This window comes from Indicator indicator, chromosome 16 (assembly GCF_027791375.1).
Source record: "Indicator indicator isolate 239-I01 chromosome 16, UM_Iind_1.1, whole genome shotgun sequence".
Taxonomy (NCBI): Eukaryota; Metazoa; Chordata; class Aves; order Piciformes; family Indicatoridae; genus Indicator; species Indicator indicator.
The window spans coordinates 4,098,151-4,122,046 of record NC_072025.1 but is presented as its reverse complement, the minus strand read 5'-3'; the positions used below and the strand labels follow the sequence as shown (position 1 = coordinate 4,122,046).

Below are 23,896 nucleotides of genomic sequence, written 5' to 3'. Positions count from 1 at the left end.
ACACCTCTGCAGTCAGTTAGCTTTGTATTTTTAAAAAGGATGAAGCCAAAAGCTTAAACTGGTTTTGAAAGGCTTTGAAATCATGTCTAATAAATGTGAAAGGCCTGTAGTAGTTACAGGCTAGACTAATTCATACTGAAGTCGATCATACACCTGTGCAAAGCCATTGTAACTGTGGGAAGAACAGAGCTCTCAGGGTGCTTCTTTTTGGGATTTTTTTTTTTGTTTGGTTATGTTTTTAAACAAGAGTACTTGTGAGCAGTCTGATTGTCATGCAGAAGCACAGCATTGCTCTGATGTATAGGGTGTCATCTGTTCTACACTAATAAATTAGCATCTGCAGCCACCATGGCTGCCTATCAAATCTGGGTACAAAATTGAGTTGTTTGATCTCACTGCCACTGAAGTGTGTCTGTATGATCACAGGAGATGCATCTTATCCCATCTGTTTTTCACAGACCCTCCATCAGGCTGTATGCTTCAAGGTAACATGTCAGACATGAAATGAATTCCACTGCAGATGACTGCCTTAGAGGCATCCTGCTTTGTCATAGCCTATAAAAATTTGACTCAAGTAATTTTATTCCTTCACAGCAGGTCATTGAAGTCCTCTCCCACAATAGAGAAATTGCTAACTGTGGCTCAGCTACTTTAGTGATAATGCTTGCCCCATTGTGGACATGCAGCTGTCTCTGTTTTCATAAACATATCAAGTCACTTCTCTCCAAGAAGGCCTTACAAGATGCTGGTTCAATCAACAGCAGCTGCTGATGGCCAGTTTATTTTGGGCTGTTACTGCCACTTGTCCAGATGGAGTCAAAACAGTGCCAGCTATGCTGAGACTCCTGGGGAAATCACCAAAGGTGGGAGGTGGCATAGTGTTCCAAGCACTGGCAATTCTTGCAGCTGAGATGCCTGGCCACTGTGGTGGCATAGCTGAAGGTGCTGAGCCTCAGTACCTCTGTTTGCCATGCCTGCAGACTACTTGCTGCTGCAAACCACTCAGCTGTTCTTGTAGCAAAATCTTTGGCTTATCTTGCCATGTGCATTTTCCTCAGGAACACATACTTGTCCAAGTGCCTAGGAAGAGAGAAAAATAAGACGACTGCAAATCTGATTTCGAGTGTAATAAAACTAGTTTATTTACACAGTAACATGAATGCCACAGAATACACAGCAAAGTACCACAGCAAACCAGAGTGTAACTGCCCCGATGACAAAGGAAGTCTTGAAGTTTATATACTTATTTATATAAAAATGTGTAAATATCAGTATGAAGCACCAGATAAAGCAATGCAACCAGGAATTCCAAATACAAATTACCCACAAGAATGGAGTTGTATGGAAATAAAAGAAATTAAAAAAAAAAACATAATCCCTTATTCAAGGGATTTAAAATCCCATCTATAAAATCCATCAATTTTGGAATCCCTAATTTAAAAATAAATTTCCCCCCTTTATTAAAAACAAGAACATAGTCTTAAATGCTCAGCATAATTAAGTTTTAAAAGAAAAAAACCCAAGGATTTCAACTGCAAAACCTTCTAATACCAACAAGCCAAAGGACAACGAAACAGAAGTTTCGAGTCATTTTTGAAGAGGTGTTATTTATGAAATGATTATATTAAAATTTACACAGTCTTAAATATATATTATATATACAATATATAATATATATACTCAAGCAAAAAGGGGCAAAGAATACTTCTGGGATACAAAAATTCACATACATACATACATATATATATATTCAAACATGCCCACACTCATTCGTACATGCGCGCACACACACACATATATATATATATGTATGTATATATATATATATATTTCCTCCATATAAAAAAAGGTCTAACCTCTTCTAAATCCCTGAACACTTACCCTTGGATTTATGGAAAAGAAAGATGCTTATGGTCTGAACTACAAACCAAATTCTGTAGAGTGGTAAAATGCTTACGTACAGCTCAGTTGAGTAGTAGTGAGAACTGGCAATTCTGCTGTACCTGAAAGCATTCTCTGGTTTCCAGCTAAATGCTGAGTGGAGCACCAGTGCAAGGAGACTTACAGGAAATTATTTAAACGGCATTCTACACCTGTTCAAAATCACCATCCTTGTAATACTGCATCCAAGTGAATCATAAAATCCATACAAATGTCTACTAGAAATTCTCTGCAACACAGCAGTGGGAAAGACTTTTTTTTGTCCTTTTGGAGCTGACTGTGCCCTGAAGAAATGTCTGCTCAATATTTCTTTTGAAAAATACTTTTTGTGTATTCCTCCCTTGAAGTCTTTGGAATCCGGATGATTGCTTACTGAGTATTTCTGTGAGTCTATTTCTATAGAGGGATTTAAAATTCTATTCTGCATTTGCACTTCTCTGTTGCTGTCTTACTGCATAACTAAATCATCATCACATCTTTTTCTATATGGACCGAGTGGCTCTGGTTATGCTCGACAATTTACAGGAGTTTGAGCAGACCCAAAACTACCTTTAAAAAAATCAGAGTAAAATCAACAGCCTAGTCATGCAAGGAATAATGGGCATGTACTGGTTCCATAGAGAAACAGCTTAATTCATGTTTGGGGAAAGGAAAGTGCATTAAAGAGGTCTGATTCAGGTTCCATTGTATCCCTCAGAAAAGTTACAATTGATTTAAATAAAACCAGGACTATTTAATTTATAGTTACATATGAATTTAATTGCTATTACAAACAAAACAAACTTTAGATGGGGCATCTCAGCACAAGAGAAACAGATTTTATTTCAGCAGCAAATACTAGTTTTACATGCTAAAGTTGAAGACCTATAATATGAAGCTGCTGAATAAGTTTTCCAAATAGCTGAACCCTAACACACGTATGATTTATTTAAATACCCTAACACACATATGATTTATTTAAATAATATATTTTTCTCTCTAATATGTGGAATTCCTGTGTTAAAATGTGCCAGGTGGGTGTTGCCATGATGTGTGGAGTATAAAAGACTCAGGGTAGAACATTATTGTAGAGGCTACTTCTTGTCTGGGGGCCAGCAACATGATATTCTAGCTTGAGTTACTGGTCTCATAATGTCTGAATGTTGAAGTGAGACCAGGCTTCTACATTTGGACATTCCAGAGGCTTGAATAAAATTCTGAATTTCCTCATTTCTGAAAATTTGTGGGCAAGTTCTTACTAGCAGATTCTCTCTATATTTACCTGGTTATGCATATGGACTGCATCAGATCTGAAGTTTGAAAAACAATTAGTGATTAAGTAGTTCCCATTTAAGAAACACAAAACCAAACCATTTTCCATGATATCTCAGGGGCCGGTGCTGCTTAGAACTCCTGTTTCAAGAGAGGTTTGTGTTTCACACCACAGAGTATGGTGTGCAGCACATTCTACCTACAGCAGGAGCTGCACATCTTACCTTCACTGTTTGTTCCAGACTAATCAGATTCCTCATCTCCTAGAAGCTGTCTGCAGTAGATTGTCAAAGCATTAGGCTTCTTTTGATGCTGTGGTCAGTGTAGACCAATTGACTTGTCATCCACTCTTATTCTTGTGCAGATCCCAAATGGGAAAGCCCACAATTCCGCTACTTCCATGTGTACTGAAAGCAACTTGTTCACAGAACTGAATAGATCAACTCAGTATCATATGAAATACAGCATTTAACTTTGTGAAGTCTTTCTCATCTTAATGTGGGCAGTATTGTTCCTAGGGCTATTATGAAAAGGATAAGATTTTCATCAACTGACCAGCTACATTGTAGTTTTTTGACAAGGCACTAAACATTGTGAATCCTATCACTGTGCTCTCTCTGTAACATTTAGAGAGGCTTTATTAATGGCTCTAATAGGATCAGAAACCACTCATCATAATTCCTCAGCAAGCATTTGATTTTTCCAGAAATTAGTTTCCACTGGAAAAATCTTTAGAGTTCACGTTAACAATATTTGAATGACAGCTTTTATTAATAGAAAAATATATATTTACAGTCAATACTGTTATCTTAGATTTGTAGCTCTTCCTATTTCTTGAGCTCAACTGAAAGTGCGACATTGCTAAAAAAAATAATTCAAGATGTGTGCACATATTCAAGTAAATTGTAACGTGCACAGCCAGGGGGTTTGTTCCTGTCATACACAGGATCCCAGTTACAAACAGAGCGGGTTTTTTTCCTTTTGCTTAGCAATTATGCTGTAGCATTCTTAGGATTAGTTTACAATCAGTTTAATGCATACATTCTTGTATACTTACGTGGCACAATCTGTTGCCAGGATGGAGAACCACCACACAGTTACAATCATCAGTTATGGGCAGAGCTGCAAAGTCAGCCTCAAGCTTTCCAAGGAAGAGCTCAGGCCAGATTGTGTTCAACTACTTTGACCATTCTTTCTTTTTAAAGAAAAAAACCCAATACACAACATTACAAATTACTAAGGTTTACCCAGTGCTGCACAAGAAAGAGATTGGTAGTGAACATCTACCCATGCTTGATTATACTGCAGAGCTAAAATGAGTATTGGTTCTTCACAAAAGATGCAAACTGAAGTTACATTGCTAGAGATAAAAAGGCTTCGGACCAGCTGCATTAAATACGTACAGTTGTAAAACATTCAAAATTCAGCTTTGCATGTTGACATGGAAGTGACACCGAGAGTGTGTGTCCTTAAACACAGAAACACCGATAGGCTTCAAGCAGTGAGCCCACTGCAACGGCAAATGGTCCAAGAACTGCTTGTACAGCCTCTGTCAGTTAGGTGAGAACTTATGTGCACACACGCACTACGGAACACAAAACCAAACCACAGAGAACAAGAAGCCCTACTTGTAGCTCAACACGTTGTGACTAATAGCTAGCAGATAGCATGTTGGTGACTTGTCATGCTCAGTGTATTTGAGGTGTGAGAGCATTGCCCTCCTGTGTCCAGATAAAGCTGGGCTGCATCAAACGCTTTTGTGATTCTTTGTAAAGGTTCTTCTAGGAGCTGCTTAGCAGCAGTGTAGAAACTTTCTTTCCTGACATAGTGGGAGTACCTCAACTACATACATTGCACTTGGGCTTTTAATGCACTGTCCTCTCTTACTGCATCAATGCTACCATTCTAATATTTTTGCCAAAAAGAGAAAGAAAAAATAGATATCACATTAAAATATATTATCCTTAGCCTTGCCTGATCCTTCAATGATACAGGAGAATCAGAAAAAAAGAATAATAATCAGAAGTTTCAAAAAAATCTTTAGAAAGGTCACAAAGTCTATACTACTGCACAATCGATGTAGGCTTCTACACATTATGCAGCTTAGCTCTGATAGATGCCAGAGAAGAACAATACAGACATTTTAACCCCTCCAAGTCTATGATGTGGATCCAGAGCTAGTTTTGCTGACTGTAAGCCTGCATGACTGTTTGTTCAGTTTCCATGTATCTGGCCAAGCATGCATATGCTGAGTAAAGTGGCTATTTGTTTCAAGGCTGAAGTGAATTGATTCCTCACAGTTTTAACAATTAAAATGAAACATCAATTCATAAAAAGAACACGTGGATATCTGTGCATTTATGTGCCAGGAAAGTAAAGGAAGGGTATGCAGATCTATCTTCAGGTAAAGGCTTGTGTGTAAAGTAAACACTGTAACATACAGCTTTAAAAAATACATACAAGAATTGCACATAGATCCATAGGAGAGAAGCACAGGCTCATAACTAGGGCTGTCTGCTTTCCATCACCCAGATCAGAATATCCGGTGTCGCTTTTTCCCCTGCATCCAGATCAGTTCTTCAGAGTGACCCAGGAAACAATGCAGAGCCTTGCAATACTGAGCAATGACAGTGCCTGCACAACTGCAGAGGTTCCACTGGAAGCGGCTGTTAGGGCAGAGAAGGAAGTCAGCAGCAGCCTCTAAGAGTGAAGAAGCTTCTTCGTTTTGAAATATTCTGTTTTTTTTTAATCCTCACTAATTCCTGCTCTAGTCCAAAACTGCCTGCAATGCTCTTGGAGCAACATACCACTTTTAGGGTGTTGTCTGTAGCAACATGAGAAAACACTAATTACACAGACAAGAGATTGCAGCCAAACACTGCTGTGGGAAAAATGGATCATGATACTGTTAGTTGTGGCTGCCAAACTTAACAGCTCCCTCAATAATTAATCAACAGTGTTTTTGCCCCCTTGTTTTTACCCTTCAGAGAACCATGTCTCAGTAAAAGTGTCTCAACGTGGCCTGTTAGCTACACACAGACAAGCGCCAAACACTTCTATCTCCTGCCAACATACCAGCAGAGCCAATTTCAGTCCTGCTTTGCAATATGGCACGTGACAAGAGAAGACCAAAATAAAACAGAAGAGGTGGCTGTTATTTTCATCCCTGATTCATAGCAGTGATTGTCAGAGAAGGTTATATGTGTCCTATCCATTTCAAGTCATTTAGTGCCCTTTGTGATGGAAGGGGAATTTCGATTGCCCACCACATCTTGTAATACTCTTGTATAAATGTGATTATAGCTACAGTACATCATCAGTCCAGACTGGGAAATGGCCTGGACAATGTGTGAGGATTCTGCTTTTTAATGCGGAGGTCTTAAGTTCGGGTAAGGGTCCGATTAAGGCAGCATTGTTGAAATCCCAGATCTATGGTTAGAAGGGGTATAGGCAGGCAGTGAATCTGAGGCAGTGGAGGAGGGAAAAGGACAGATGCTTACTGCCCACTGACCTTGCCACAGTCAGCAGAATAACTACATCTGTAGAGGAAAAAAAATTCCAAAGCCTAAAGTGTAAGAGAAAAATCAGACAGTTTGGTTGAGACCAAAGAAAGAGGAGTCCAGCCTGCTTCTGGAGAATTAAGCTGAGAGAAAATTTTGTGTTGTAAGTGGAAAGGAAGCATCTGAGTGTTCTGTGGCATGGTGGATCACTCATCTCACATTTGCAACCTAACCCATCTCTGCTTATGGTCACTGCTATTCACTAACCAATGCTACATAAGGGAATGACAGAAACAACCCAGAAGAGGAGGGCCATTTGTTTACTGCAGTGGTAGAAATAGTGGTATTGAAGTTTGCTCTCCTTTTCAGCCTGATATTAATCAAGTTACATACAGTCTGATCCAAATGCAGCCATATATTAATCAATCCCTAACAGGCCTGGCAAAAAAGTAAAGTTTCTGTCATATTGGGTACAAGATGCAGTTTCTCCAATTAGAACATGTTTGCTCAGAGTTGCCAGCTCTGACATCTAGGCTATTTTTTAACACTTGTTCAAAGCATGAGCCCCAAGGGAGGCTGGAGTGAGGACTGGGGGGGATGCGGGGCATGCTCCATTAAAAGCAGCGGGCTCTACCAACTAGTGCTGCTGCATGATTCGCACAATGCGATGAAGTGATTCTATAGTGGCAAAAGCAAGATATTGACAACAAAGCCAGTCTTCCAGAATAACTCCACAGTCCCTGTCCAAGGACTTCTCTGCAAACTTGATCATCAGCAGCGTCCTTTTAATATCCAGCCAGTTCTGAAGTACAGCATCTCTCCGTGAGGGATTGGAAGATGTACTTAGAGCGTGGAACAAGTCCTCACGTGGGCCCCAAAGCAAACACTGCAGGATTCCCTTGGCTTCTGATATCAGGATCCTCTCTGAAGGGTTGGGATTCAGCAGGCAGCTGGCAAGTTGTTGAAGCCCTTGAGAGTAGAGGGAACGACAAGGAATCTTGGGGAGATCAGCACGAGTATACTCCTTCTCCTTCAGCTCTGGATTCTCATCAAAGGGATTGGGTAAGTGCAGCATTTCGTAGATGAGGATGCCAGTCTGGAACTCATCACACTTCTTGTACTGGGTTGCAGTGATGATTTCTGGAGCCAGGCGTGACTGATCCCGAAGGACCTCAGGATCCACCATATGACTCTTCTGCTTGGCCTGGGAGAAATTGCTCACTATTAATCTGGCTGGGCAAGCGGTGTTGGGACTGGGTTCCATGGATTCAGAGCTCAGAGGACTGCCTCTTGGTCTGGAATGAACCAGCAGCAGGTTCTCCAACCGTAGATCACAGTGTGTGATATGATAGGGTTTCAGGTGCTCCAGGCCCAAACAGAGCTGTAAAAGGAGTAGACAGACCTGCCTTTCATACAAATCTGGGCTTTTGGCATGGCGAGGTGCAGATTCTCGCACAAAATCGGCCACTGTTAAATAAGGGACTTCCCGTGTGATGACCACAACACGGCTGCGTGGCTTGCTGATGGTCCCTTGGTTGCTGGAGCTGTCTTTCTGTGTAGCCTCTATATTGGAAGGTGTGTCTCTGTTCTTTTGCTCAGGCTCTTTCTCCTCTTCTTCCTGCTCTTCTTCTTCCACCTCTGACGCATCAGCATCTTCCCATGGAAGGAGACGAACTGGCACTTCTGCAAGGAAATGGCCACAGTCCTGCTGGATGTTGAAGTTGATAGCCAAACTCTGCCGGATAGAGAGGCTGTGGTAATACTGCTGGGATTCCTTAGCTTTGCTCTTACAAATCTGGGCAAAGAAAATAAACAGAACAGACATAATGTAAATTCTAAACGGAACTTAAGTTTCTAAATGCTATATATATTTTTTTTTAATGTACTTTGCTGCTGGTCATCCACTGAGTAGCCCTAAACATAAACACTGAAACATTTTCTCCTGAACTGACCTTGGCAGACTTATTTTAGGCCCATGAGCAGGTTCCATTGGGTAATAAGCAACTGCAGACCACTATGTGCAGATAGCTCTCCCTGTTCACATATTATTCAATGGAAAACAAAGTTCAGGCATATTGTACTTTTAGTCAGAACAGCAGCTGGTATATGTAAATGCACAGTGAGGTTTACTTTACAGTTACGTGTTTAGCTACATAATTTTCTGTTCTTCTCTCAGCTTTGTGTGAAGCTTGAACAAGATAAAAATAATCAAGAGTGATAGGAGATAAAAAGAAACATGCATAGAGTATTTGAGGATATGATCAAATGATTACACATGACTGAGTTTGCTTGGTGTATAACCCTTGTCAGCTAAGTGACTGGATGCATGCTCTTTGCCCACTGTAATTGGAAAGGGAAATCTGTGTCTGATCTGCTGCTGTGTCAAGTTAACACATCATGTATGCAGTGAGTGGTCTATGTGTGCATGGCATGGGCTCTTGGCAGGATAAATGCTGTGGCTCAGGTGAGCAATAGAGACTCATGAGAACATGGTTCCTTAATTACTTTCAATCATTTGTCAAGATCCTAAGGATACATTTCTATTTTGCCATGTATAGATACATTTAATTTCTGTCCAGTAATATCTTTTTGCTTACCACCATAATCATTAACTTTACTACCATAACAACTGTCAGCTCTAGACACCTCACAACAGTCACTAGACAACCTCTACTGGGGTCTCGGTTCTGAGGCATCTGCTGATTTTAATTACAGTCCTACGGAGACTCAGGCATGTTGACCTTTGCATATTAACCTTATTTCTGCTGACTTCAGTGATATTGTTCAAAGTGTATAAGGTTAAGTGTATGTTTTAATCTGTACAAGGATAGATCCTAAGTACTTAGATAATGTAATGCACCAACAGGTCTTAACTGCAAAGCTCAGATGAAGAGAAAATAGGAAGACATCTCTCTTCAGATGAAGAGAAAATAGGAAGACATCTCTCTTCAGATGAAGATACAGCTTCCCTTAACCAAGGAAAGACAGATAACTAAGGTAAGTAAAAGTCAGCACTAGTTCTACACAGTCACAACAGCCAAGGAGCCCAGATCTCATACTAGCCCTAAATATAAAGTGACTTTTCTCTCAATTTCTCATTTTTCTCCTTCTCAGGAACTTAATAGGATAAGATATAAACTGATTTTTCACTAAAAAAAAAAAATACACAGAAAAGGAAAATGTTTTTAATCTTTTATGTGTTGAAGAAACATATAGTTAAATGGGAGATTTAGTCTTTTATGCTCACCAATCAGAAAAGTGCGCTGTCAATCATATGAAATTAGGCACAAATAGTTGACAGTATTTTGATTGTCCTCTTGTCTTGGATACTGTGCATATTTCCATGCTTTACAGGCATTTAAATTTCCTTACATATTAGGCACACTATAGCTTCAACTGCCTGTTCGTAACTGCCGGGCACAAACAAAACAAATTTGAGAACTGCATTTTTAGAGAATGTTGCCAATCCTAGGATTGTAACAGTACAGAAGCGTTTTCATGGGCCTCTGTGGATGGGGTAATGCTTTCTTCTAATGTCAAAATGACTGGCCATGCACATCTGCTCCAAAAGACATTCAGCTCTTAGGGCAGCATACACTGTCTTTGTACCTATTGCCTTTTATTCTGAGCTGGCAGAACTGGCCTGCAAGGCCAATCTAATCCATACATTGCCAGCTGGATCATTTCTATGCAATGCCTTTCTACTACTAAAAACACCCAAAAAGACAGTTATTCTTCTCTGTCTTCTCCTTTCTCTTTCTTCCTGCTATTCAATCCTATTTCACTCCAAATTAAACCGATAGCACTTCTTCTAGCTGATATTAAAACACATAGATTCCTGCTCTTTGTGAAGTTCCACCTTTACATTTGGGAAAATGTAACTTTACCCCTCTTCAATGTTTTCTTTTCAAAACCAACCAGCCCTCATTTCTCCTATCTTTAGTCGTAACACTCTGATTGTTGTTGCTCTTTTCTGGGTTCTCCCCACTCATTACAGCTGTCTGAAGAGTGGCACACCCTGTAAGGAATACGGTATTCCAGTTAAGGCCTTTCTGGCATGAGGTGGAACAGAGCTTTATATATAATGATCCTTCTAACACTTCCTAGGGTGAACAGGTCATATTATTGACTCCATTGTTACTATGGGTCACAAGAATCTTCTGAGTAGTGTCCACTAGAAAGTCTGAATCCACGGCAGAGCCAAACTTTCCTCAATGTCACTTCTTAAATCAAGCTTTTGTCTCAGACTCCTCTATTCATATCAATAAAACAGAAATTAAAGACCAAATGGTTTTATGATTAAAATCAATAATAAAATATCTGCTTTCATGAAAACTCCTTATACTGCTGTTAAAGAAGATAACCAATAAAGAAACAAAAAAAACCCTCTAATCCAACAAATGCCCAATAACTGGGGTTTGGACACTTCTCTTGCTGAATACAGGGAAGGATATGGGTATATGAACATGCACACAATATCTACAAAGACAAGAGAACTGAGATCTGATTAATTTTCTGCTTCATGCTTTTTGTTTACAAACAACATGAAGTGAGGAGTGGAAGAAGCAGCTGGGTTATTTAAGGCCGATTAAATTGCTGACTGTACAAAGACTACGATTTGCATACTAGATATTTGTAATTGGAAGTAAAAACTAGGCTGCCTGGAAGCAGCATCCAAAACCAGGTATGATGATAAATTGGACATTTTTTCTGAATTAATAAAACAGTTTCTAAAAGACAGACCTGCAGTAATTTGATGTTCCCTTCTAAGCGTCTGTATGCTCTTCAGAATTTTGCTGTGAAATACAGCTGCACGAGTTGACATAAGTCCTGGGGTTTTAGATTATAGAGTTCAGATGCTGATTTACCAATATTGTATTAAAGTGGGGAAAATATACTGAAAGCAGTGGAGACAAACTAATTTTTTTTATTATTGTGATCAAAGAGAGTTTATACACTGTAAATTTTATTTACTTCTTTTATTTTATAATTTCCTGAATTGGAGCTTCTACTCTATTTTATATTACCAGTTTGCAATAGAGCAGTGCATGCTAGCGTTTAATACTATTAATGCTCACCCTAGCATTTTGTATTAGAATAACTCCACTATGACCTAACCCTATCATCTGGATGACCAAGATTTAAATTTTCAAAATGGTTTAGTAAGTTATGCAACCGAAGTGTGTATTTGCATTTGAAAAGATTTAGGAAATAAATTGTGAAATTTGATGGCCTCATTAGCAAGGGTTTTAGATTGCTTGTGATGCATTGCTAGAGGAATGGATATGGAACTTCTTTCCTGTTTGTGGCAGTTAATGTGAGGGTAAAACTGTGAGTAAATATATATGGCCCAGTTTTCTTTGCCTGATATTTAAAGCTTTTGTCTATTCCAGTCATCTACTCTTAAAAAACCAAACCAACCCCTGAAACAAAACCCACCCCCTCAACAAGAAACACAAAAAAAAGGAAATCCTGTTGCCTTTTCCATATACAGTATGTTGAATTCCTATTTTTGAGCATAAGAAAAGGAAAAGATGAAAATACTCAGACTAAAACACTAATAGAAAGTAGGATCCATCAGTGTTTACCATTTGCTTTAATGAAATACAATCAGCTGAGCTTTTAAGATGCTATGTGATAACAGCTGAAAGAAAAGTGTTAATAAGGGCTTGGTAAACCTTATTTCTAATGCTGATAAATAGCTGGTTGTTCACAAGTGAAGCAATGTTGGCAAAAAGCCCTTCCAGATGATGCAAGAAAGGAATGAGGAAAGAGAGATATGAATAGGAAGGAATGGAGTTTCCATCTTCCTTTTCAGTGGAATGGACTGTCATCATCTATCTTTTCTTTACTGCATCCATATAAACTTAAGCTTCTGTCATGTTTATAGGGACTGGACAAGTTTCTTTACATTCTGCCATTTCCACTCTTCCCCTCCCCCCAGGAAGCAAGAATTTAATGTTTCAGAGCTTCTAAAAACTGCATTTTTCCTTCATGAGTCCAGTAGCCTACTGTGCCATCAGATGACTTCCACTTTAGCAGCAGGGAATCTCATTTCCACTCTGTCCTATGCATTTTATAGGGCATCACTGAACTTAAAGTACAATGAATATTGTGGAAAATGAATTTACAAGTACTGAAAATGAGAGAGACAGAAGATCACAAAGACTGCACCATCTGTGCTACTTTGTTGTACTGCACAGAGGGACAACTCTGAATGAAATTGTGTGTAGAATGAAAGCTTGCTAATCCCAAATTGATAGCTTGTTCTTGGCACAACCTTGTTTTCCAAGGAGGCCAGTTTGATCTCTGATTGACCTCATTTTCTTGATCTGGCCTTGGAACAGAGCTTTGACTTTTTAACAATGTGTCAAAATACAGAACCCTCCACTGCTGTGACTGAACTGGGGCTGGGCTCAAAGTTTAATGTCCACAGCTTTATTTTGATCTGAAGCATGAAGTTCTGGAATGACCTTTAATAACACTCTGCCAAGGAGCTCCACTAGAAAACTGAATTACCAAAAAACCCACCCTTGCACACTGTGACAAACTAGACAGAACTAGAAAATAATTGTCAGCTGCAGCTAGGAAACTGCCAGACAAAGTCAGCCCAATGCAATTTACTTCTGCATTGCTCTGTTTAAATGTGGGACAGGAACCTTAGCAGAAATCCTGAGGTTTTATTGCTAAAAGAACTTCTGCTGCCCTGCAGCAATCAAAGCAATAAATTTTAACTGCTCTTTTTGATCTTTTTGCACCTTTGCAATTCCTGTTATGCTACCTGAACAGCATTGCAACAGATGCCTATGGCCAGAACACATGCTGCAGGCCACAACCCTACTGGCTTTTATAAGTCTTTATTGTTCCGGATGGATGCTGAATCATGACTTATATGTGCTGGTCTATGATACTGCACAGTAATTTCCTTTAGAGTTTAATACTGAAAGTGGAAGTAGTTTATGTCACAGAAATCACTTTGTCTAACTAGGACTCAAACTGACTAATCAGTTTTTTTTTTTTTAATGAAAGGATTCCTGCCATATCCCAACCTTATTCAGTTTGTGTAGGGATACTAAGTATCTCTTTGTACAAAAGCTGGTGCTCTCTGCTGCTTTTAAGTTAGCGTAACCTTTCCACTACATATTTGGAATTACTGATAAGACTGTGGTTTCAGAGGAATGTTTATCCATATTGTCCCAGATCCACCAATTACTTAGAATGTGGTACTGCGCTTAGCAAAGGAAAAATACCTCAGGGACTGGAATTTTATGACAGCTTTTCATGTAAAGAAACTCCTATTTTTTTTCCATCTGGAAAAGTAGTTTTCTGATCATGACTGACTTACTGTTTTTATGATGTTTCAGTTAAAATAATTTCCACATGGCTTCATGCAGTTTTTTTTTGCACAGGATGTTTACACTGTTTGCACAGTGGATTAGGTGAGAGTGAAGCAAAAACTGTCTGAAACAACACCCCAATAAAACATGTTTCTTCTTATATCTATACCAACAGAAGAAGTTGTGTCTGTTCACCACCAAATTTCTCAGAGTACTGTTTGCTGGTGATAACCCCAGAATGTAAAGGTGCATTGGTACATTCATCTGCAAAACCAAAGTCCCCAAACTGAGTAATGCCAGACTGTTGATTCTGCACCCAGAGCAGATTACTGTATTCATGGTCTGGTTCTTGGCTGTTTTGCACCACTGGGCATGACATTCCCAGACATTTATTTTATTTCAAGAAAAGGTCCTTGATAACTGTAAAAATATAAATAGTTAAATAGTTATGCCCAAAAATCTACCTTAAAAAGATGCCTTTTCAAGTTTCTGAAGAAGGTATCAGTTGCACTAATCTTACCTTTTATTTTTTCACATCCTTCTTGTAAATAATCATGCAGGAGTGGGAAAGACATTTTGTTACCGTAAAGCACCACCCTTCTGGGAATGTCAGCATGCTCTGTAAGGCCTCCCACACCTGAGCTGGGTAGTAAATGTCTTATCTCCATTTCAACAAGGAGTCAGAAGTTTGATTTGCTCAAGGTCAGAGCTGTGAGTCTCAGCTGTCTTTCTCACTATCATGCTACCAGATAAGCATTGAGAACTGTAGAGATACAGTGCTCAGAATTACTGATATAAAAGGCCATTAAGTAACAACATCTAGTGAAGTAGCAGCCAACTACTTATTAATATATTGGCAGTAAATCTCATTTCTTTTATGTGTTAGCTGGAGAACAAACTAGACACAAATCAATTGTTTGTTTAGCAAAAGGCCACAGAACTAACACCGACAAGCTAGATTTTTGTTTTCGTATAGCTCATAAGGCACCACCACACATGGTTCTTGATAAAAGAGAGGACTTGCCTGGGAATCCTGCTTTTCACATGGTGCTGCTGCAAGCAGCATGCACTTATCTTTGTAGGACTTATCACTACTGTGCTGCAGATTATGGGTATTGCTACATTTTGTCACTGATGCCTAGGGTTAATGTTTTTCAAACCCATCTTACCTTGACGGCATAATTGTTGAGAGGATCTTTTGCATAAGAAGCTGGGTAGTAAACTGCATCACCTGCCTCGCAGCATGGCTTGTCACTGGTCAGCCTGAAATCTGACCAACTGTCCACCCCAAAGCGCAGTTGATCTTTTTGTCCAGCCATGAACAAATCTTCACATTTAAGTGCCAGCTTCTTCAGTGAATCGGCATGGAGGCTTCGGATTTTCCCTACCACCTCTTCTCGGTTTTCAATTCCCCGATAAAGTGCTTGCCTTTGTGGCTTCTGGACACCTTTGCCCTGCTTAGTCTGCGAGATGCGTCGCCCCATGAGAGACTCCATGCTATTGGAACACCGGTCCTTAATACTGATAGTGGTTAGGCTGGAAACACTGTTAGTTGCTGAGGTGGTTGTCCTTAGTTTTTCTGTAGGCCTGTCCAAGGAATCTCCTGACTCATTGTCCAGTATCTTGAGCTCCAGGCTGACTGAAGAGCAGGCGCTGCTTGCTTCCCAGTTGGTGTCAATATCATAGGTGGGATTTGCCACAATGCACAGGCTGTTCTCCAGAGCCTGCTTTTGGAGATCTCTGGGAGTCGGCTCTGTGTTGGCTCTCAGAATCGTTTTCTTTGGCAGTGGAGGTGGTGTTGGCTGCAAGCTGTTCATCGTCTCCTGGTCTACTAGTCCTCCAAAGGCAATAGCATCATCCAGAGCTCCCTTTGGTTGCCTTGGCTGTTTTGGAGGTATCATGGCTGCCCTGGACTGTCCTGGGTAACAAGAAGGTAATAATAATAGAAGATTAAATTACTTTGCATCTGCTGCTTATATTTGCACTCTGCAAAGATTTGTAAGGGAAAAAAACCCTGCTTATTATGACCCTCCCCTCCAATATTTGAAGAAAACCTAAATACATATCTGAAAAGACACATAGTTAGATAGCAAACTGACCAATTCAGTATCCAGTTTTTATTTGACCTTGGCCTATATATTACAATCAGTTTCAGTGCTGGCAATGCTGGAAAAAAGTGGAAGCAAAACCAAACATCAATTTTGGCACACAGGGCAAATTCCACTTTCAGGAATTATATCCAGCCTCCCATAATTCCTTTTGCAGTCAATGAACACTAATATTATCCCTTACTTCCTATTAAAATGTGCTAAAACTGTGGGTCAATGTTCCTGAGTGGCTTTGTGTGCTGTTTCTTTGAGAGGTGCATTTCTCTGTGAGGTGAGGTGATCTCTTTTTATATATCCTCACATTAGTCTGCAAAGCTCTTGAATTTGAAATGTGCTAAAGGGGCTGAAAATGTTATTTCAGAATGGAAACCAGAACACTTCAGACAAATAAACACAAATAATGTAATTTAGATACTTTGGTGGTTAAGTTGGAAAATCAGGACTGCACTAGCATATTCATGAGAGGAAAACAAGGAAACGAAGCTTCTCACAAGTGTGTTGCCACTGCTTTCAGCCAGAGTAGGATCATATTTTGAGATTACAAAACCAGAAGTATTGTTTAATCTATAATTCACTCCCCTCACTGCACTTTCCCTAATACATTTCCCTTACCCACTTACTAATGGGTATCTCTGTTGACAATATTACATTCATAGATAAACTGAGATTCAGTCATGAGATTCCAAGCAGCAGGTTACACACATAAAAGCATGGGATTTCCACTGACTGGTTACAAACATTTGTGTGCTTCTAGGAAGATAAACTTCCTGTCATGTGTTTTGGATGGCTCTTAGAGAGGACAGTTATGTTTTATAACTGCCAGAGTCCTTGGAAATGAAGTATAAATAAAGGAGAATAATATGGGAGAGAATAAAACCCAATAAACAGACAATACAAATGACCAAGTCACTGCTCTGCAACAATTAAACAGTTGTTACTGATAGCAAAATGAGATTTTGTCAGCCTTAAAAATCACCAGCTATTTTCAGAGAAATTAAAAGTTTTCAACTCCTCCTGTGAGGTTCATTGACTATCACATAGAGTAGGATGCCAGTTTTTCCAGTTGCACCACAGCAGATATGAAATGGATGCTCTGTATAATGGCAGCTGAGCATCTTTTCTAATAAGGGAGCAGCAATCAGAAAGACACTATGACTGTTTGACTATTTATAACACATGCTGAATCCTTGTAAAGAGAGGACCGAACTGGAGTGCTCAACCAAACTGGGGGGGATCTGAGATTCAGATTTTAATTACATGACTTTGGTCCATAATTAATAAAAAATGACTTTGCAGCTTATGAAAAAGAAAAAAAAAACAAGATAGCTTCCATTACACTTGAAAATATGCTGTTATAGTTGTTATGAATACCACAGGATCGAAGATCTGCTTGGGTGAGATGCACAAAGTCCTGGAAGGCTGGGTTAGAATGCTGAAAAGGACTTCCTAATTTCAGAAGATCAGAGAGGACTGTATTTTTACATGTATCCACAAACAGAAAAAACTCAGCTTTTGAATTCTTAACAATCACTCTCTTTTCAATCATCCCAAGGAGAAGACATCACAAATAAAAGATATATCTCTATCTCAGGAAACTCTCAAAAGAGCCTTATGGATTTTGTGGTAAGCCTGGATAGTCCAATATTTAAAAAACTGAATTTTAAGCAGGAAATTCTGTTAGCTTTGAATATGTCTTATCATCAGGGAAGATTATATAGGACTACTCCCCTGGGTCACCACTTTTTAGCTACCACAAAGTAAAAGTATTTGAAGGCTAGAAATATTGGAGAACCCCTCCATCTCTCTCAATTGACTGTCAAAGTTGCTTAAAAAAAACCCAATAACGCTCAGGGGACCCTGCACTGCTCCTTTCTGATCTTGTTAACTGTAGTGAGTATGCTCTACCTTAGCAGATCTTCCTCTCACCATCTGATATGCTGTAGCATATAACACTGGTGCCAGCTTAGCAGTACAGAAATACTTACCAGGTACCTTTTTGCAGACAAAGAATAGCATGATTTAGAGTTAAAAGCAGAACTGATGTCTGCATGCCAGACACACATCCAGATGCAATAGTCTTTTGCATAAACCTGAGACAAGGTCTTTTTCCACAGGGCTATTTTCCATCAGGTCAGCCCCCAGCTGATACATGAGGTTATTCCTCCCCAGGTGCAGGACTCTACACTTGCCTTTGTTGAACTTTGTAAGGTTACTCTCTGCCCAACTGTCCAGCCTGTCCAGGTCACAGCACAACCTTCTGGTTTGTCAGCCACTCCTCCCAGTTTTGCATTACCCACAAGCTTGCTGAGGGTAAACTCTATCCTTCATACAGGTTGCTGATGAATATATTCATGATTGCTCACTCTTACAAAATCCATGACCTCTGTATGTCTCCCCTGCAACATTCTGTGTTAAGATCACTTGCCTGTTTTCTCATTCTTACCCTCTTGCCCAGTATGCTAAAATAGCCTAACTGCTGGTCTTTTGAGAAAGGCCTCTATTGCAGGAAGCAGTTTCCTATTGTATGTCTCTTGTATGACTTGCTAACCCAAGGACTGCACAGGTGCTAGAGGGAAAAAGCAAGAAAACCAATTAGAGCAAGATGCACATCTCAAGCAGTAGCCCTCTCCAAGAAAGGTAAGATTTATAGCAGTGCTGCTTCTGGATTCCCTTATTTCCCATCTGCTTTAATGGCCCTGTCTTCCAAAAGCCATTCATCCAAGAGAGTGCTGCTGCTGCAGCCAGTGACTTTTGCATAGCTATTGGAACTGTGACATCAAATTACAGTTTTCATAACCAGAAGTTGTCTCTGCAGATGACTGGTGGTGGTGGCAGGACCCAGAGAACCACATGTACAAGTCATTATGTGGTTACTTTTTCAAGTCTTCTCTGCTGAGGGAAATGAGTTTGTCAAACATGTCATGTTGCAGTACAGTTTTACCTCACAGGAAAAAAATTTCCGCATTGAAATCTATCCATCTATATTATGGCTTTGAAAAGCTTCCTATGTGGACTGGTTTTATACTGAGTCCTTAACACTGAACATTTCTTTCGTGTCCAGTGGGCCAGTATTTCTATCTCAGCTCTCCCCAAGCACGGACTGATACTGCATGTCCTACATTGTAAAAAATTCAGTATCTAGCAAGAAAAAGGTTGTATGAAATTTTGTCCCCGTCAAAGGCATGAGAATGTTCTTTTGCATAAAAGTACTGGCAGAACATTTGCTTCTTGCCTGCCATTTCTACCTCCCCTTGCACACTTAAACCCCATCACTTCCTCTGAGCTACACTCTTGGGAGGCAAATGAAGAGGAACAGGCACAATACTAGGCTACCACTTACAGTGATATTTGAAGTGGCTTCCAGACTGTTCAAAGACAGAAAAAAAATTAACTCTTTACATAGACAGCAGCTTTCCAGAGAGCTCTAAGGTCAATAACATCTTCCATTACAGAATCTCAGTGCACTATTTAAATATTAATACTTAAGTCTCCAGACACCATGCAGAGGACTGAAAGTCTAAATCAACCCTACCAAAAATAAATTTATTTTTTCCAGTCTGATTTATCATTAGACTTTGCTTTGCAACCTCTTTATGTTACCTCATGAAAATATCAAATCTGACACATTGAGCTCAGGTTTAACTCAAATTCATATTCCACATGCATATTTTTCTTAATGACATAACTAATGATTGTTCTTGGTAGTCCATGTACCTTTCTTTTTTGCTTAGACCAGCTCAGCAGCATACATTGTCAAGAAATTTCAGAACTGTGAGGGAAAATGCTTCTTTAATTGGGAAGAGAAGCAGTGCTGAAATAGGCAAGCCAAGTGGGTGACATGCTGCATAAGTCTATCCTTCCTTGGACAGAACTATTTCTGGGGTGCATACTGCTCTACAATGCTCTACAATACATAACATATATTAATCCAATACACCAATGACAACAGGCAATCTATCCTATATTCTTCTTTATTCTTGAACCTGGTTTTGTGATTAGATGCCATTACTATCTCTCATCCAAGGATAGCATCTCTTGTGGGAAGCTGGGAATTAGACAACAGCTGAAACCAATACTCTGATATTCACAGTAGTAGCTAGGCTATTGCCATGACCATTAACTCTGTTCTCAGTTAGTGACCATTATCCTGCTCCTTAATCCCTAATCCCCTAGTGCAGGGATTTAGATGAAAGAACAATACCCAGAGGGCTAAAATGACCAAAATCATTCTCACCTCTGCCATTCTCCAACTGTCACATAAGTTTGACAAAGATGCCATGTTTTGCATTGCCAGAAACAGCAAAAAACAATAACCATGCATGTACAACATGGCTAGCCAATCTTTGAGACCACATCTGTCTGAATCCCAACAGAACTAAATGAAAACTACGGAGCCTCTACACCATCGTGGAGCAGTCCAACAACACTGGTTTGGCAGTCCCTGCTGACATGCTTCTCCTCACAGCCATGAACAGGGTCAGATGTTAAGGTAATTCTCATCTCAGTCCATCCCCATTTGCTGTTAAAAAGACCAGTGATAATGGCTAATTAAAGTAATCACTAAGTAAAATCCATAGGCTGGCCACCTCCACCGTACAAATTCCCATTCTCTGCCCCTGACCTAGTAACTGCCTTCCTGCCTTGTACTTGGATGTTGATCATTCTTTACAATCTGCATTTTCATTACAGGTTTCACAGTATAAGTAGCAGATCTTTAATAATACTACAAAAACCATTCCTCCTTAATAAACTCTTACCCTGACTGATAAAAATAACCAAACCATGAAAAAAACCCCACAAGTATGTAGAAGTATCTTGCAGCCACTGCAAAAGCAACCAGCATGCTTCACAGCCCCAGTTCCAACCAACTCAGTACATGTCCACCACTACTCTAGGAAATGATTCAGTACACAGTTACAGAAACACAACTGTCAATTCTGTATTATACGAAGTTGTTTACACAATTATCCTTCATTTAATAAAGAAAAGTCCTACCAGAATGATAACATATGTAACAGAAAGGAAAGCTAACATTTGTTAGTGACATCCATAATGCACCTCTGTGCACAGAACTGTGGTAGGATGGGCTGGAGGCAGGAAATAAATAAAAAGTGCAGATGCAACAGCTTATCTGCCTTGGTGACTTGTCAGGTCTTGCTTCCTGTCCTCCATTACACTATGTTAAAGATATTACCTGTACTAATTATATATTATACAAAATGCATCAGACTGATACTATAATCACTGTCTGACACTGAACTGTCAGTTTCAATCGACAATTACTTCATTACCTTATTTATAGCCTGACTAAGGCACACTGCCCTGATCTAACTGACTGAAGTAGTACTCCATGGCAGATTTTTTACAGTGCAAACAGTCATAAAACCTAGAAATGTAGCCACCTTTTTTTTACTTTTCCTTTATGTGTAAAGAGAAAAATATATGAAAATAAAATAGCCTTTGTTTTTTTAAATTATAGAAATACTATGCTAAGTAAATCTGCTTTCAGCTATGCAAGTTCAATCAAGTCAATTTCCACAACAACTTCAGACAAAGACAGAAAAATTTAAAGATTCATAAAGGAAAGGATTTTAGTTATCTAGTCTATTTGTCTTCCTAATCATAAGATTACAGAGTTCACATGAATTAACTTCTGACTGATAGCCACAGGACTTTATTCTCTCTGATGATTGTTGATACCAAAGGTGTGTGCCCCTCATCACAGTTCTGCTCACCACTTGAGCATCCATACCATAGAATCATAGAATTGTTTCAATTGGAAGAGGCCTCTAAGATCATTGAGTCCAACCATTGACTCGACATCATCATGGCCATTAAACCATGTCCTAAAGTGCTACATCTACATGGTTTTGAACACCTCCAGGGGTGGTGAGTCCACCAGCTCTCCAGGCAGCCTGTTCCAATGCTTGACCAAGCCATGACAATTTCTTTGATATGCTGAACAGATCCAGCTTCTTGAATTAGGCACTAAGAAGTGCCTGATACAATACTAGGCATCTTCAGAGCTTTGCTTTAGAGACAGCGCTTAAAAAAAATTTAAATTTCTTCTTAAACTGTGCTCACCAGGACTTGACTACAGCCATGGCAGTTGCAGGGTTAAAATAAGTAACCCCTCTCTGTAGTTTTCCCCTGTTAATACACCCAGGAACCTACTGGGCCCTTTTAGCCTATGATCATGGTGGGACTTCAGGTCTTCTAAAAGTCCCATGTCATGTATGTTATACCTGATTCCCAGAGGATAATCTTCTATCTAGTCAGGCTTGCCTACCTGTATTTTATATATGAGTTGCTCTCCAGTTTTGCATCTGCAGTTTGGTGCCTGACAAATACTGGCACACTGCAGTTTTTGTGGGCAGGACTGTAAGCAGATGTTGGGCCAAGTCCTGTGGGAGCAGAAGGCCAAAACCCAAATATAACAGTCCCTGATATAAATTGCTATCTGACTACAGATGAAAATTTACCACAGCTTGCCATTATTTCTGTTCATAAAATTTCATGTGCAATGTCATAACTGAAGATCAGACATTCAAAGTAAGGACATAATATTATCTGTTTTTCAATAAAAAACACAGAATACGCATTAGAGGCATATTTAAAAAGTGCATTATGCTGCAAATCAGGATGCTCACAAGATATATTTTACTAACTACAAACTGTAGTGGGTAGCCATAAAAAGGTAACTGTAGATAGAACTGCCGTTGAAGCAGGAATCAGTTACACACATGAGTATTTATTAATTCTAAAAAAGGTATGATTTTGCTGCTCAGGTAATATAAGATGTGAAGCCAAGAAGGAATTATTCTATATCCCTACCTACTAATCTCATGATAGCTATCTGAATTCAAAAGAGGTGCTCAAATAAACCAGCTGAAAGTCTGAACAGCAGCCAGAGAACTCAGTGCCATTTAGGGTAGCATTGCTTTTAAGACAAGCAGCAAGCTGCCAAGAGAGGCCAAGTCCAGTCTAAAAGATAATTTAACTCTTTCGTACCTAAAATTTACTTTGGTGACAGCAAATCTGAAAGTGACCCAAGAATGAGAAGAATTTGAATAGAATGCCAAAGGGTTCAGTTTGATATGGTTTCACAAAGGAGCATTCACACCTGGGTAAAACAGTGCCAAAAGCGAGGACTGATGGCAGTGATCACAGAATCACAGAAGCAGTTAGGTTGGAAGGGACCTCCTTAGATGGTCAAGTCCAACCATCCCTGCTCAGGCAGGGTCATCTAGACCAGGCTGTCCAGGACCACATCCAGCCAGGTTTTGTGTATCTCCACAGATTGAGACTTCACTTCTCTGGACAACCTGCTCCAGTATTTAATGGTATTTTACAACATTTCCCATGAGCTTATTACTTCCAGTTTGTGCTGTGCTGTGGGAAGGACAGAGATCTATGGACAGAAGTACATCTAACTCTGTATGGTGAAGCAGCTGCCATCAAATGCTAACATCCTGCATAAGAAAATTGAGCTAAAGATTTGTACAGAAGAATCACAATATCGTTATTTTGGCTATGAAACATAAATAATCCACTGACTCTCTGGGCACTCTGGCTAAAATATAACAATCTCAACATGAGTGAGGTTTCACACACTGAATGCTGCCTTAGCTTGATCCTTCTATGTGTCAGTCTGGCTAGAAAAACTGGCTAATCGTGCTAGTTGGGTTTTGATGCATCTAGATTCTCTCTGTAATGTACAGAAAATATACAGATACAGATGTATATCTCATGGAGTGGA

General features: G+C 39.5%; 1 protein-coding gene across 2 annotated transcripts in view; it reads right to left on the bottom strand.

Annotated features, from left to right (window-relative positions):
- Nucleotides 1-7,329: 7,329 nt before the first annotated feature.
- The window catches only part of PEAK1 (pseudopodium enriched atypical kinase 1), a 30,518-nt gene continuing 13,951 nt past the window's right edge, over nucleotides 7,330-23,896 (bottom strand). For both annotated transcript variants that reach the window (XM_054388199.1, XM_054388200.1), the window contains 2 exons: nucleotides 15,199-15,947; nucleotides 7,330-8,487 (listed from right to left, as the gene is read on the bottom strand). In XM_054388199.1, the coding sequence (XP_054244174.1) occupies nucleotides 7,330-8,487; nucleotides 15,199-15,947 (1,907 nt within the window). The remainder of the gene's footprint in view (nucleotides 8,488-15,198; nucleotides 15,948-23,896) is intronic.